Consider the following 17981-nt stretch of genomic DNA (forward strand, 5'->3'; position numbering starts at 1 on the left):
TTCACTAATGCCAATAACCTGTGGTCTGGAAGTGCCAACCAAGGCCAAAAATTCTTCCTTCTTGTTTTTAATACTACTGGCATTTGTATACATGAATTGCAGAAGCCGATTTGTCCCATCCCTATTTTGATGCCTTATACTAACTATCCCATTCTGATTCGTGCTCTTTCCTACTCGCTTGGGCATATTACACACATTCACATACTCAGCTGTCTCCCTAAAATCTGCATATCTTCCCCCCCCCCCCCAATAACTCTAGTTTCCCTGATTCTGCACTTTCACTTCCACTACATTCGATAACACCTTTTCAAGTCTCCGTACACCAAATCCATTCAAATGTAAACCATCCATTTTATATAAATCATTTCACCCATCGAACTCATTCCACACCACTCATTAAACATAATTCATGCATAAAGTCATTAACAATTATGACCCTCCTTCTATACTCTTCACTGTCATACCATGGCAAGAGACTCACCAACCTAACTCTCTCACTCTTCTCTTTTGCTACCTCAAGCAATTCCTTCACATCCTCACTCATAGCCTTTTTGTTTCCTTTCAAATCATTTGTACCTGCCACCACTATCAATTCTTTCACCCACTGCTTTTGCATTCTAATTGACTCGCTTACATTCTTAACGTTCGCACCGGGTTGGTACGATTTTGTTAAACTCTCAACTAACCTCTTACTAAGGAATCTCCATACAACACACGCTCTTTCATTTTGTTTACACTCACTATCATACCCTTATTTTTTTTATCATACTTTTGCCGATTATTAGTCGGTACGCTTGGTAAACATTTTTGCCAATGCTCCAGCTGCCGATTTGCCCTATGTATCGCTCCGCGTAATAAAGCAATCTCACTCATTGTGTCAGTGTCATCATTTTTATTCTCCGATGAGTCATTCAATCGTTCTGTATGTTTACCTTCATTCTCACTTTCAACGCCACTCTCACAGCTATCAGGGACTACCTAGCAAATATCACCATTCATACCTCGAATATCACTGTTATCTAGATTCTCACTTTCATCAACGATATCACTCACACGACCTGAAGCACTCTTTAAATCCTCACATTCTTTACACTTTTTGCACACATTCACTCCACTATCATTGTTTAACCAGACTCCAACCGCTCTCCTCAATGCATACATTTCGCAAACGGTACACTGAATCAAATCCTTTAAGTTAAGATTTTTAGACAAATATGGCGACCTGGATGCCATCTTTGTATTCCTCTTTATGGGAGCCATGTGCACAGATAATCGTATCTATCAATTTACTATTAAAATACTCAAAAAAAAAACACAATCATCCAGAGTCGCTAAAATACTAAAAGTAAACAATACTATGCAAATTCATCAATTTTTACTCAAAATATCACTCATCTGTTCAGGAGCTATCCACAAACACGACATACCATATAGCCTTCTAGTGGCTATATAAGGTAAAAAATAAACTTGTAAGAGTAATTAACAATTATAGGATGGTAAAAGGGGGACACAACAATAGCATTATTTAAATTTTTCTGAAAAGAAAGTCATGGATTGGGGGAAAGATTATTATTATTTTATTTTTGATATTGTGGGTAGTTAAGGAAAAACTTTAAATGTAATAAGGTGTTATTTAAAGGGTTAGTGAACCATGAAGTTAACCATGGTGTTAAAGCTCACTAGGATATCAGTATGATTAACAGTTATATTTTCAATGGAGCTTTTAAAATGGGAAGTTTTTTTATGTATGATGTATGACCAGTAAGAGAGACAAGATATTTTGCTGTTTGGATAATTTATAGCAGGGAGAATCAGTGGTATCTACTATGGGTCATGGGGGGGGGGTGTTATGAATCTTAGGCTATCTTGGGGGAGGGCAGCTGAGGGGGTTTGGATTTTTTGTGATATCAGGAGGCCAGGAAGAAACTTTTCTGAGTAGGCTTTTTAATTTCTTGACTTGAGATTTTTGTGGGATAATAATGTAAAGATATGCAGGTGGAGCAGTCTAAGAATGATATCCATTTTCTTATTATATTCACTGGCTTTAAGGATAACAGTAGCACTTCCCTTGTCAGACCTAGTAATGACTATGCTGTTATATTTATGTAGTTTATTGAGAGCATTGAGCTGGCAGGGAGATGAATTTCTTTTGGGAAGCAAAGATCTAGAAAGTAAACTGGCGACATTAAGCCTAACGTTAGTTATCTTAAGAGCTATGATGATTTGGATACTGCATTTGATAGTGAACATTAGGTCTAGTACCAGTACTACACTGCTCAAAATAATTAGGGGATATTTTGGTTTTCTTGTAAATTATAGTTATAAAAATAATTTACAAATGTAACACATTTATTTTAAAATATTCTTATATTCTTAAAACATACAACAGTATAGAACATGCAACTGCGTACAAAATCATGTTAAGACTTGTCGAAACGTGTCTTGGCCGTGTTAGCATGTGGCGGGGGTATAAAAGCATGGCTTGTTGCGCTCATTTCCACAGTGCATAATTATCACTCCAATTGTAAACTTGTGTCACCTACCACGCATTATTTAAAAATGGCAGAGCAACATGATATCCCGGAATCCATGGCTTGGAGAGCCATTGGTCAATTGGAAGCTGGACAAATGCAGCAAGTTGTCGCTCAAGCGTATCTTGTATCTCAAAGCATAATTTTGCAACTTGGAGACTGGAAATGTGGCAGCTTTGCTGAAGACAAGGTCAGCCATCATCAGCAGCTCCAACAGATGATCAGTATTTGTCATTACTTGCCAGAAGAAATTGGGCATTTAACACAACACAACTTCGAAGTGAACTTGCCGTAGCAACAGGGAGGCTGGTATCGACACAGACAGTACAAAATCGTCTTCATGCCATAGATTTATATGTGCGAAGACCAATGGTTTGCATTCCGCTTACTGCAAAATCACAAAGAACCCGGAGAATTTGGGTGCAGGAACATCTCAATTGGGTAAATTAGGATTGAGCTCGTGTACTCTTTAGTGATGAGTCCATTGATAGCGTTTCATAACAAATCACACACTGGGGAACAGGTGCAGTTTCTTCTCCAATATATGTGAAACCATAATAAATAACTAAGATTATATTTATGTTGTTCTGTACGGCGCTTTTTGTTGCATTCTTGTACAAAGATGACCTCAGTCTGTTGGTTAGGATTCGAAGTAGTGGCTTCTGGCATAGAAGAATTGTTCCCCCCGCTTACACTCATTTCTCCCTTCGATCTTTTTGAGGACCCACTCGTTAACCACTTATTCATATTCATGTTTCTATCCTCTGGCACAAACTACATATAAATATGACAATTTCACAAATAAAATCTTGCATTCAAAGACAATAACCTAACACCACTACTTTCTTAACTGTAACTGCGGCTTGCGGCTAAACAAATGACAATGGACAAACTGTTTCCCATTGTTGTCTGATCAAATATATTCGAGTTACTTTCTCTCATTATCATTTGATTAATACTTATTAAATTCAAATTGAACTTCCATATTATTTTTGTATATTATGCAAACGTTTTTAATGATAATGTAAACTCTAAGTGTTTTCATTTAGTTGCATGAAATATTTTAAGTAGAACTGTTAAATATTTGTTCTCAACTCATGTTGTGATAAAAAAATATGTTAATTTACCCTTTTATTTTATACTCTGTTTTCGTATCACCAGTGGTATGCGTACCATAGGTTGAGAATCCCTGGCTTACATTATTTATAAAATGAATGTATTTCAATTTTAATTATGAAAATTAATTATGCCATCGACTGCTCACCTTCACCACACGATATATTTGAATCTTTAGCAACAATGCATCTGTAATTAACTTAAAATACAGTTTCATTCTTGCTTGTCCTTTTATCATTTCAGAAATCATAAGATCTTTGAGTTTAAAACCAGCACTGTAACTTGAATGTTTCTCTCTATTTCAAGCAAAAATTGAGATACTTAATGAACATTCCTTCATGAATGACTAATGAGAAGTAAAAACAGAATGCAAAACGGACAGCAATGGTACGCTGGTAGAGGTAGAGCAGCTATGAATATGTGCATATGATTGGTATGCTATTAACAAAAGATCGACTTAATGACAAAGGCAAACCAACAGTTTTTGAGCTGAAATGCTGATTATCTTCAACTGAATTCCAATATATATATATATAGGGTGATTCAGAACTCTTGGGCCAAACTTTAAGGAGTGATAGAACACACCTAAACAAGCACTTTTCGTCATACAATGCAGGGTCCGTACTCAAGCAGTGAAGCACTAGAGGGCGCTTTTAGGTGAACACTTATAAACTCTGGTTTTTACAGTCGTCGTTATTTCTACCGTGGAGAACAAAAAGGATGGATTCTTCACAAATCAGGAGAAGGCTGACATGCATTTCATTTACGGAGCTGCGGATGGGAATGCAAGGGAAGTCCAAAGACTGTACCGAGAACACTTTCCGACCAGACACCTGCCTGATCATAAAACCTTTCAGCGATTGCACCAGTATCTGTGCAAAACGGGCTCCTTTGTCAGCGGCATACAGGATACAGGGTGTGCAAAGAGTGTGAGGACGCCACGTATTACAGAGAAAATTCTACGTAGGTTGCAGATCGTCCCGAATGTAGCATGCGAGCAATTTCTCATGCCGTATGTGTGTCCCAATCGACGGTGTGGCGAGTTCTATGAGATGAACGATTACACCCCTACCATGCACAGAGGGTGCACACCTTGACACCTGCAGATTACCGGCGTCGTGTGGAATTTGCACAGTGGTTCCTGCAGCAGACTGCAGTGCAGCCAGACTTTGATGCACATGTCTTATTCACTGACGAATGCATCTTTAAATGTGAGGGCATTTTTAATACCCACAATTATCATGTGTGAGTTAGCAGAAATCCGCACGCCACACGTCCACATTCATACCAGTGGCGTTTCTCCATAAATGTTTGGGCTGGAATCCTACATGACCATTTGATTGGCCCATACCTTCTGCCAGCACGACTGAATGGGAGGACGTACCTTGCATTTTTACAAGAGGTGTTGCCAGAATTACTGAACCCTGTTCCAGCAAACATTCAAACACGTATGTGGTTCCAACATGACAGAGTGCCACCCCGTTTCAGCGGGGAATGCCTTGGAAGCAACATTTCCAGTGTGATGGATTGGTCAGGGTGGTCCCATCACTTGGCTGCCATCTCTCATGTCTGGACTTCTTGCTATGGGGCCATATGAAAAGCCTGATCTACAATAGCCCCATCAATTCCAATGAGGACCTTATTGCCAGGATGTCTATTGCCGCTGCACGAGAAATGCCTGGTGTTTTCGCCAATCACTACGTCGAAGGTGTGAAGCATGCATTAATGTTGGCAGTCGCTCTTTGGAGCAGTTTCTGTAATTTGTTCAATAAAATTCTTTAATTTATGTTCTGTAATTTCTGCAATTGTTTCAAATCTCCTCTGTCATACTTGTAGTTCTTCATTTCCTGACACAGTAGTTGCTAACCCCTAGCGCTTCACTGCTTGAATTCGGACCATGCATTGTATGACAAAAAGTGCTTGTTTAGGTGTGTTCTATTACCCCTTAAAGTTTGGACCAAGAGTTCTGAATCACCCTATATATATATATGTAGGACGATTGATTTACTCGGTTTATATACATTTTTTAAAAAATTGAATGACTAGAAACTGAGAAAAATTAAAACAATGTTTAATAGCACAACAAGTTTCAGCTTGTATCAGCCTTCTTTAGGTACACATTAAAAAAGAAATAACCAGTAAAGCGTAGAGTAAATAATTGTAAACATCACGGAAAGTTAGTGTGTATACAGTAAATCCCCGTTTTTACGTTCCCGCAATTTACATTTTCCTGCCATTTACGTCATTTTCTGTCGGTCCCATCTTAAGGCCTATGCTCACGATGTATTGTTTTCCCGCCATTATCAACTTGATGTGAACATTATTTCCCATGATTTGCGTTTTTTTTCTCGGTGGCAATACCGATTTTCGAATTGATTTCAGCGGAAATCTGCGCATTTCTGTTCTCAGGTGGTGTTGCTTTCGGCTGTAGTTTTGTTTCCGCCATCACGGTGACTTGCACACATGCAGCAGTAGTGATGAGCGATACCGTGATTTTTCAATCACAGTACGAATTGATATTGCAGAATTTCTGCAATGTAATTTAGTGTGTGAAAGCTGCTTTCAAGTTGCCGTGGTAGATTATCCATGTTAGTAACACGGAGAAAAAAGACAGAAAATGTATTTCGGTAGAAGAAAAGATGTCGATTCTATGACGTATAAATTGGCATGCTGGAATACCTGTGCATTTAGCATAAGATCTTGGGCTCTCCGTGTCCACTTTGAACACAATAGTAAAAAAACAGGTCAAGCATTGAACTCAATGCAAAGCAATCTGGCACTAAGTCAAAAAAAATAAAATAACGAAAAGCAAAAACAATCAACAATGAAAGATTTTTTTAATAGATAAATGTAAGTACATTGTAAATTCATTTATTTTCAGTTATTAAATTTTATAATCTAGTATGTAGACTCACATACTAGCAATAAGTCATCTTTTAGCCTTTTTTTAAATTTTTTTTTACATTTCCTGCTATTTGCACTTTTTTCCATCAGTCCCCTGAAAAGTGTAAAAAAAGGGGTTTTACTGTATATTCAATGTTGAAATGTTGAAGTCTGTGCATTCAAAACTGCTCTCGTTGGCTTCATTGTTGGGTGTATGCATACATATAGCATCTTACGAACGCCAGTATTTGATCGTAGCACAATGACAGTCTGAAAGGTTGTAAGTCGTTGAGATGTATGGGGTTGAGAATGATATCTTTTGATTCTATTATCTTTCTTTCTAATTAATTGTGGCAGCGGAAAATGTTATTAGATTTGTCCCATAGGACTGTATGGCTAAGGTTTTCTTCATTAGAATCGGCCAAGAACAGAACATGACTAGACAAAACACTTTAATGTTTTCTTTAAAGGAGAAACTCAGGAAAGGCAGCATGGAATTTAAAACGGAACAAGCTAGTAGGATCTACCATACAGCAAAGTTAGATCTTCTCACCAACAGGATATTTGATACTAAATGCACTCTTTTTTATTTAGTAAAAAAACCATGTTATCTCAAAAAATTGAAGAATCTCTAGATAGTGACAGTTGGAATATTCTTAAAGTGAGAAGTGAATCTCAAGCCCCCAGAATTCAAAATGACAATAAACAAACTTATTAGAAAATTCGAAGCCCTTAAACAAATACAAAGAAATTCAACTTCTTCGAAACCACACCTCCATTTCGACAAAGTTGTTATTAACAAATCAAGTTATAATCTTTCCGATGCATAGAAAAGTTTAACAAATTTAGTTTAATCCTTTACCCAAGTGCAGGCAAACAAAGCCTGCACCTGAATTAGTTCAGGACTGAGGCAACTCGTAGCAAAGGTGGACCAAGCTCTCATCACTTCTTGTCTCAGAATCTCCCATAATGCAAAGCACATCTCCTTGCAGACATGTATAATGCTATGCATTAAGGGAAGGGCCACTACCCAGACTGGTTTCGACCTTTATTGAGGTCTCGTCAGTTGGAGGCAGATCCAGAAGTAGGGGTACCAAGGCAGAAGCAATGGAGGTGGTACACCTTTTGGCAACTCGTATAAGTAAATAATACCTCTCCATTGCTTCTACCTTGGTACCCCTACTTCTGGGTCTGCCTCCAACTGACGAGACCTCAATAAAGGTCGAAACGGTCTGGGTAGTGGCCCTTCCCTTAATGCATAGCATTATACATGTCCGCAAGGAGATGTGGTTTGCATTATGGGAGATACTGAGACAAGTGATGAGAGCTTGGTCCACTTTTGCTACGAGCTTCAGGCACAGTTTGTTTACCTGCACTTGGGTAAAGGATTAAACTAAATTTGTTATAGTCTAGCCAAGTGGAAAATAAACTTCCAACATCTTTCTCTAAATCCAGAGTAAATTAATAATAAGGTGGTACACCTTTTGGCAACTCATATAAGTAAATATGACCTCTCCATTGCTTCTGCTTTGGTATCACCACTTCTGACGAGACCTCAATAAAGGTAGAAACCGGTCTGGGTAGTGGCCCTTCCCTTAATGCATAGCATTATACATGTCCTCAAGGAGATGTGGTTTGCATTATGAGAGATACTGAGACAAGTGATAAGAGTTTGGTCCACTTTTGCTGTGAGTTGCCTCAGTCCTAAACTACTTCAGGCGCAGTTTGTTTGCCTGCACTTGGGTAAAGGATTAAACTAAATTTGTTATCGTCTAGCCAAGTGGAAAATAAACTTCCGACATCTTTCTCTAAATCCAGAGTAAATTAATAAGGTGGTACACCTTTTGGCAACTTGTATAAGTAAATATGACCTCTCCATTGCTTCTGCTTTGGTATCACCACTTCTGGGTCTGCCTCCCACTGACGAGATCTCAATAAAGATCGAAACTGGTCTGGGTAGTGGCCCTTCCCTTAATGCATAGCATTATATATGTCCGCAAGGAGATGTGCTTTGCATTATGGGAGATACTGAGACAAGGAGTGATGAGAGCTTGGTCCACCTTACGAGTTGCCTCAGTCCTGAACTACTTCAGGCACAGGCTTTGTTTGCCTACACTTGGGTAAAAGATTAAACTAAATTTGTTATAATCTAGCCAAGTGGAAAATAAACTTCCAGCATAGAAAAGTGTCCTCAATAAAGGCCTAAATTTTGTTTTATCTCCCAGATCTATTCCTAAAGAATTATTACTTACAAAGATCGAAAAAGCTACTGCGATTCTTCCTACCCAAGAGGCAAACCTACTCTGTATTGAATCCATTTTCATCATCAGTAGCGCCATACCCCCTACAGACAATATCTCTTCATCGGAACAACAGCCCTTAAGAAATTACAAAACAAACAAAAATATAATTATTCTTCCTGCAGATAAAGGCAACGCCACAGTTCTTAACATTGATGAATATCATTACAAGATGATGGAATTGTTACGGAGTGACACTTACTCGATCCTCGAGAGAGATCCCACCCGTGAACTCCACAACCGGACCAACAAAATACTGAGAACTACCTAGAAATGCGTCTTTCTCTTCATTCTCTCCATCCACTTATTCCACGATTATATGGACTACCTAAAATTCATACGGAAAATAACCCACTTCGACCTATCGTAGAAAGAATTGATTATCTAACATAAAATATCTGTCTAAATCTCTCAAATGTTTTTCCAGTAAATCGTCTTTTATTAAAAACTGCAGATTTTGTTTCATGTATAAAAGATATTATTATTAAGGAAGATGAAATCATGGGTAGATTTGATTTAGTCTCCTTATTTACCAATGTTCCTACGGACGAAGTTCTTGTACTGCTCAAAGATAAATTATCTAAAAAGATCATGGCCTTACTCATTGCATCCGCTCAGGATACTTTAAGTTTCAGGATGCCATCTATAAACAAAATTATGACCTTGCAATGGGTAATCCATTGTCACCTGTACTTGCGAACATCTATTTAGAAGATCTGGAAGTTAAAGCCATCTCTTCTTATCCTATAAAACCAAGAATTTGGAAAAGATATATCAATGACATTTTCCTGATTTGGAGCCATGGCCGTGAATCTCTTCTGAACTTCCTAGAACATCTAAATAATCAACATCCGAACATAAAATTTAGTGCTGAGTTTCAAGCTAATAGTTCTTTTCCTTTTTTGGACATCAAACTGACCAGTTCCTCAGAGAAATTAAAAATCTCAATTTACAGAAAAGCTACCCACACCAACAGATATCTCCATGGTCAATCCCATCATTATCCACCTCAAAAGTTTGGAATCATTTCTATGCTAGGACATCGTGCTCGTCTCTTCTTGATGATGAGATAGAACTTAATAAATAACTCAATTTTCTCAGGTCTGCTTTTCAACTAAATGGTTATTCATAAAAAACAATTGACAAATTCTTATTAAATCCACCCGCTCGTAATAATGAAGAGACCAATAAGGTGAAAGGTAATATTTCTATACAATACATAAGCTCTGTCTCACCCAAATTGGCCAAAGTTCTTAGGAAATACAACATAAGAACTTTATTTACTCCTCTTCCGAAAATCAGCTCCTTAGTAAGCCATCCGAAACCTGGACATCACAACCTTAAATATCCCGGTGGTTACCAGACTTGGTGCAACTGTGATATATACCATATTTTGGCCAAACAGAGAAATCAATCGAATTATGCATTGAAGAACATAAGAGAGACATCAGTTACAGGAGAACGTGAGCCAGTGCTTTGTCTGGTCATGTTCTGTTCTCAGCCGATTCTAATGAAGAAAATCTTAGCCATATGGTCCTATGGGACAAGTCTAATAATATTTTCCGTTGCCACGATGAATTAGAAAGAAAGATAATAGAATCGAAAGAAATCATTCTCAACCCCCTACATCTCAACAACAACCTGAGTTACAACCTTTCAGACTGTCATTGTGCTACGATCAAATACTGGTGTTCGCGAGATGCTATACACATGCATACACCCAACAATGAAGCCAACAAGAGAAGTTTTGAATGTGCAGACTTCAACGTTGAATATATATATATATATATACACACACACACACACACACACTAACTTTCCGTGATGTTTACAATTATTTCCTCTATGTTTTACTGGTTATTTATTTTTTAATGTGCACCTGAAGAAGGCTGATACAAGCTGAAACTAGTTGTGCTATTAAACCTTGTTTTCATTTTTCTCGGTTTCTAGTCATTCAGTTTTTTAAAAAATATATGTGTATGTATGTATATTTCTTAGTTTTAACATGTTCATGTTGGGGTGATGCTTTGCTCGTTTATTTATTTATTGTTTTTTTTTTGGGCTAACCATTACATGGCATGCTATGTCCAATTTGTTAGTAAAATTTTATTTGAAGTTAGCCTTTATGATTTGTCTTAATAACATCAAAACTTTCAAATGCAATGGAACAGACACTTATTTCATGTAATTGAAAATTTGGACAATAGTTTTTTTAGTTAGATACTTGCTTGGTGGTACAATGGTTTTGCTTGAGTCTATGCAGAATAGTTTCTGTGGAGGGGACGTGATTCATTAGTTAGTGCTGTTTTTATCCCAGATATCTCTAATTGCACTGTTTGTTGACATATATTATTACACAGACTACAAATGTCTCTATCTTATTCAGTGATATAATATAACTACTTGTTTTTCTTGCATCTACAGTATAGTGGCTGTTGAGAGGGCATGTTTTTATCATGGTGAGTGAGTTACTATTGCCCCGAAATGAACGTGTTTAAACCTTTTTTCGTGCGCAAGGTATATGCAAAACTTAATTTTTTTTTTTTAAGTAAAATCAGGGCAAGTTATATTTGAATAAATATGGTAGTATCTTCAGAAGATAAGATTGGGGGAAGGGATACTGCTGATGAAAGTGGATGAACTGCAGCCAAAAGGAATAGGAGATAGGTAAGGGAATGGGCACTCATTTGAAGCAGTCTGGTGTGAGATTATGGCCAGTAAGACAAAATATACACTTGTTGCTGTAGGCTGATCTGTACTCATTAGTATACAACGAGCACAGGTCAAGTGATTATTATGGGGGACTTCAACTATGGAGATAGACTAAGCAGAAGAAAGATCACACAGCAGGAAGGAAATGGAATTCATACACCTACTAAAAGATACTTTAGGCAGCATGTGATGGGGAACTAGGGTTTGAGGGTATTGGACCTTGTCATAGGATTAGAAGGGCTATACATAACCATGATGACGACATTGCCTCTGACTGATGAAAGTGACCATGCTGTCTTGACTTGGGAGATTGTATAGCATGAGGAATATTCTATCAAGAAGGGGTATATGTTGGACTACAATACAGGTGACTATGACAAGCTTAGGAAGAAGATTAAATCTCTGCCATGGCATAAAACTGCAGAGTAAGGATGTTAGTAGTGCATGGGAAATAGTTAAGTATCATCCAATGGAAGCAATATTAAATTGTGTACCTGAGGTATGAGGGCTAATCGGGTAGGCATTAGATGGATGACTACATTAAGCACGAGCTGCAGAAGAAGAAAATGCTGTGGGGGTACAAAGGTGACCAGAATGGCAAAATCAGATTATGAGAAGAATCTAGCTGAGCAAGCCAAAGGAAATCCCAGAGTTCTTTTGTTGTTGGCAAGTAAGAAGAATGACTATGGAAGATTAACCTTAATGAGTGATGTTTTATCAGAGATATTGAGAGAGATTTTATCAGCTTCTGTCACCTCGTGACAGAAGCTGATAAAATAGTCAGGTTACTAAGTGACCATTTTGCAAGGGTATATCATTCTAGTGAGGTTACTGCTTTAACATATGTGACACACTAATGTAGGAACAGAGGTGGATGAATTGGAGCTTAGTATATTGCAGAATCTCAATGTAAATACAGCTGTAAGATTAGATAGAATATCAGCTCATGTTTTGTGAGAATGTGCAAGGGAACTGGGAATGCCTTTGACCAGCTGCTTAATTTTTTTAAGTCTCAGCTCTGGTAGAGTTTCAAAGGAATTGAAAGAAGACAAAATAGTTCCCTTTCATAAGGGAACTATTTTGTCTTCCCTTAATCATTGCTGTTTATGTTGTGCATAAATGATATAGGATATAACCTGAAAGGAAGTATTCAGTTGTTTGTCAATGCAAAATTAGGTAGGGTAATAACTTATCAAGGCAAGGAGAGCTTGAAGAACGATTTAAAATAGGCTGTCAGTATGGGTAAAAGATAATGGGTGTCAGTTTAATGTGGAGAAATGTCAAGTTATGCATTTTGAGATAAATAGATTACCAGCTGTGTTATATCACATTGATGGCACTGTATAAGGTATATATTTGTGTTTTATAGTTTGATCACTTGTACAAAATCAGTATTCTAAAGCTATGAAATGTGAGTTCTCTGTTTAACCCAGCGTTAATAAGGTGGGGTGTCACAGACCCCAAAGATATAGAAAGAAATAACTGTGACACCGCCATCTTACTAATGCCAGGTTAATGAAAAAAAAAAAAAACCTAGCTGCAACCCAATAAAATACAGAACAGCATCCTGAAAACCTATTTCAAAATAACTGATCCACAAGCGAAATTTATTCATGAAATTTTCAGATTCTTTTTATTCTTTTATTCTGATAGAACTTCATTAATTTATTGAAGTTTATTTACAAGGAAATACTTATTAATCCGTTAATCTTTTTTTTAAATTATTTCTTGGAAGTGTCACCTGAGGCAAAAAAGTGAAAATTGGAAATTGTGAAGCTTTATGAAATATCTACATTTTGAAACTTGCTTTGCTGTGGCAGTGAATATTTGATACATAATTTTATAAAAAAATGCTATAGCTTGTAAAAGTAATTGTAATGAGCACGATTTTTTTTGGGCAATGTTTAATTGTATGTTTGATGATGATAAATAAGAACGGGAACTCTTCTCCCTGTTTGAATCTTACTTGTCTATGATATTATTGTAAATTCATTATGTTCATTGATAATTAGAATATACATACATGTTTTCTTTCTATAGATTTTGCATTCTTCCTCTTCTGTCTCAAAGCAACATTTAATTAAATGGAAGAGGGGAAATCCCTCATTTTGAAATGAGTAGTTACAGCAGCAGGTCATATGTGCAGCGATACTTCAGAGTTGCTGGAGTTAAGTGGGAAAGAGGCTTCTAAATTAATGAAATTGAGCAGTTTTAGACTTGACTATACAAACATTATTGAAGAAAATTTGAATTAGTTTGAAAACAAGAACCAAACCTTGTATTCTCAGTGGCAAACTCTCAAGAAGACATTAATTCAGCTAGAGAGGTGTGTGTGGTGAATTGTCTGTAAGAATAGAAAAATAACCCCATGGTGGATGTTAAAAAAACAGTTCTGGAAAAGAATAGCAAATAAGTTGACAGTTCCCTAAAGGAACATAACAGTAAAATGCATGAGCCAAGTTATGTGTAAAAGTAGTTGAACTAAAGCCATGGGAAGATTTCAGTAAGAATATAGAAAATAAATATCAGGAAGGTGTCAGAATGTTCTGGAGGCTACTGAAAATCTCAGGAATGCAGGATGTCACCTGTATCATCTTTAATTTCTGTAAAAGAAATCAAAGATGACACAGGTGACATGACAACTGAAGATAGGATATCGTAGTTTTGCAGTGGCTACACTGCATACAATGCCTAGTTAGAAGGTCGAATTCCAGTGACCGGAGTAGAGCTTTAATAGGTGGTCAGTATGCTAGACAACCTTTAGTTTGCATGTCCCATTCCACAGGAGAGAAGTTTGAAGTGAGCAATGCCCCATGTCAACTGGACCTAAGACCAATGGGGATCGGTATTGTTTACAGACAAGTCCCAGTTTGCTTTACAAAATGATAATACAGGAGTGCTCAGGGGCATGTTTTCATCACTCTAATATTCACAAAAGGGACACTTAAGAGGTGGAGGTAGTGTGATAGTGTGCATCCATCCAACAAGGTGGATGGAACTGACTTATATGTGCTTCCCACACATACTGGCCACTGAATTCAAAGCTTTTTTTAATACTGCAGAAATCAGTGGTTTCTGTATAGCCATACAATTGCCAGTACTGATCCTCTTCAATTCCTTGTGCATAGTTCAGTGAGATGGGTCTGGCCTTCATTAAATGCTTCGGTCAATTGCTGCACACAGGAAGTTATGTTTGCCTGTACAAGCTTTCTCAGATGATGGTGATCTCATTCACACCTGGTAAAACATCTGGGATATCTCACCTTTTGAGAAACCAGTCAGCTCTGCTCTTTTCAAATTGTGGATCAGCCAGATGAACACCCATAATAAGCCCTTTATCGAACTCTGAAAGATCCTTTCTTCTTCTTCCCATTGTGATCAGTTAATGACAATTACTGACCGGTATCATTCTTAAATAGTTACCTAAAACGTGTGGTGATGCACATGACCAAGTATTTTGCATATACACTAAGTGAACTTTATTTACATCTGCATAAAGATAGCAGAACTCTGCAACTTATAGTGGCAAGGTCATGGACCCCCTATGTTAGCCCATTCGTAGGTGCGATGGGGGAGACGTTATCCTATGAGATAATGCTTGTCCTCAGTGAGTGAATCTCGTGGACTAATATCTTAAAAAAGAGACTTGTACATGCCAGTCAGGTCTCCTGACCTTAATACTGTTTAGTATGTCTGGGATGCTTTAAGTAGACATGTTACTGCTCTCAACCACATCTTCCCCAACTGAGCTCCTGGACACCATCATAAACAGTATGAAACTACTGTACTTTATTTTTGCATGCAGTAAATATTCACAAGATTATGTGTAATTTCGAAACCTTAAAGCAAAATAAGCCCCCCCCCCCCCCCCTCCAACAACCTAAAACTAAAAATGAAGTTTCCATCTGAGATTCAAGCAAATTTGTGTTGAACTATTTAAAATAATATTGTTCACACATGTAAATTGCATGCATTATAAAAATGTAATTAGCATCTTAAAATTTCTTGATGTTTCTTCTGTTTGGGAATCTAAAAGATTGCTTGCTGAATCAGGTATTGCAAATAAAGTTGCATGTTATTATGGTATATTACCTAATAACACATGTATATTGTGTTATCTAACATTTATCACATTTTGCTAATATATTTAGCTTTTGATAACAGTATTGTTTATTTATTTTGTGACACCTCCAAGCAGTTCAAAGACTCATCGAGGGAGGTCACCTACTCTACAAATCTCAGTCTCCACCAACTACACTAACCACTATTATCATCATCTACACCAGGGGTCGGCAAAGTGGTCAATATCGATCCCTGGGGGTCGATAAATGTTTGCAGGTCAAAAGCCCGGCTTAAATTTTTAATGTCCTTTATGAATTTCTTTAAATATTTCTTATCGAGAAGCAGTAATGCAGTAAAAGGGTGAAGGAATTATTTTTAAATTGAGAAATTTATTATTCATAACATTTATTCATTTACGTAGCATGATGGGGATCAGTGGTCTAAAAAGCTTGCCGACCCCTGATTTACACAAATGGCATCTACTGCCCCCCTAGTATTTTTTTGTTCTGTAAATTGTGTATGTGTTTGAAGGCCGATTTGTCTGTATATGGGAGATGAAAAACCAGAGTTTCTGGGAGAAAAAAACCCTGCTAACTTGCCTTCAATTGATTTAAAAAAAAAAAAAAAAAGATTCCTCCTCCTATCACGACAAGAGTCAGCCTTCTTTTCCAATCGAATGGCACAACGTACCGTCGCTCTTCCGATTTCACTACGGAGGCACTTATAGTTTAGAAAATTCTTCTGAATATTATATTATTAAATAATTAATTTTTTTTAGTTTTATAATTATATATATATATACACACTAATTGTGTTTATTTAATATTTTAGCATATGATCATGTATATTGCAAAGGAAGAAGCTTTGCCAGAACATATTACAGCAGATCAATTCAACTGTTTCCAGTATTGGCGTCAGCCAATTCCAGACATTCCATTAATGGAAAATGATCCTTCACCAGTTAGCAGTATTACAAAAGATAAATGTGAAGGCAATCCGGAATATGACTCGTTCCTTTATTGGCGAGTTCCTGTTCCCGAGCTGAATGAACAAGAACTGGATAGTTTCTGCATGATATAAACCTTGTGAATTTTCTGTCAAGGTATGCATTTATAATACAACCACAACTTTTCATGAGCTAGTCAGATTATTGCTATGCTGAGGTATTCAGATTTGGTTTAATTCACCAGATATGGTTTATTTTGACTTTGCTTCGCTATGTAGGTAGGTTGCTATTTCTAATATACTGACCAGCTAGTCATAAGAATATTCTTCCAAGTACTCAGTGTTAAGTATTTTAAAGGACATATATATATTCATCTACATTATACTGTAATGTATTTATGAATGGTTCATAATTCAAAATTGATTAATGCTTACATTGTAAAATATGCAGCTGTTTTATTTGCACATGTATGTCAGTGTGAGATTATTGTTCAATCACTTCTGTAATTGAAAGATTTTTTAAATAATTGGATACTGCTTTTCCATGAGCCATTACTACAGACTTAATTAAATTTGGTTGTCTTTATTGCAGCATTTTTTGCAATAAACAAAATATTAAAGCCCTTATTTTCTTTTGAACAATGGTATAATTGTTTTAGAGAAGTTTATGCATGAACTGCTATCCTAACATAAGTGTTAGGATAGCAGTTCATGCATAAAGGATATGCTAATGATTGTTGTACACAACAGTCATTAGTATGTGATTTAAACATTATATAAAATACTTTCTGTTTAAACCAATATTTGGTACTTATTCTATATTTTATTATGTTATGCATTGTTTTCATTTGCATTTAGATTTATTGAATTTAGGGACTACAAGTTGTCATAATGCTACTTTCTTAATCAGTGTGACCTGCTGTTTATGTTAAATCATTAAATGTGATGAAATTCTGACCTGTTGGGTAAACTAAAAAAAAAAAACTTAGTATCTGCATCATTTGTTGCCCCTTGTGCAATTTTTGAATGCCATTACCAAATATGTTTTTATTGCTTTCTTGTAATAAATTTGAATAATGAAAAAAATAACCTTCCAAATTGTGTGTTTATATTCTCACTGCAATTAACAAATGTGTCTGTTTTAGAAAGACTGCACTTTTCAGAAATGCTATGTATATCTTATTAGGTATTTAACCAGCTGGTGGAGTAATTGTTCTAGAGTGTATACACATGCACACACTGACATGAATATGTTAACTGATATATAACTATCTGACCTGATTTATGGTTAATAATTGTGTTATTCAGTATGCATATTATCTACTTTAATAAATTTTTATACTTTGAGGTAATCTACATTAGAACCATCCATCACGGATAGCATATTCACAGATTGAATAATATGCATTAATATCAGAACTCTTTAAAAGTT

General features: G+C 36.5%; 1 protein-coding gene across 2 annotated transcripts in view; it reads left to right on the forward strand.

Annotated features, from left to right (window-relative positions):
* Positions 1-17638, forward strand: part of LOC150099685 (uncharacterized) — a 38862-nt gene extending 21224 nt beyond the window's left edge. For both annotated transcript variants that reach the window (XM_090403912.1, XM_090403913.1), the window contains exon 3: positions 16436-17638. In XM_090403912.1, the coding sequence (XP_090260038.1) occupies positions 16436-16684 (249 nt within the window). In that variant the 3' untranslated portion in view covers positions 16685-17638. The remainder of the gene's footprint in view (positions 1-16435) is intronic.
* The last annotated feature ends 343 nt before the right edge of the window (positions 17639-17981 follow it).

This window comes from Typopeltis vanoorti, chromosome 14, assembly GCF_054136105.1.
Source record: "Typopeltis vanoorti isolate ZY-2024b chromosome 14, IOZ_Tvanoo_1.0, whole genome shotgun sequence".
In the NCBI taxonomy this organism is placed as follows: Eukaryota; Metazoa; Arthropoda; class Arachnida; order Uropygi; family Thelyphonidae; genus Typopeltis; species Typopeltis vanoorti.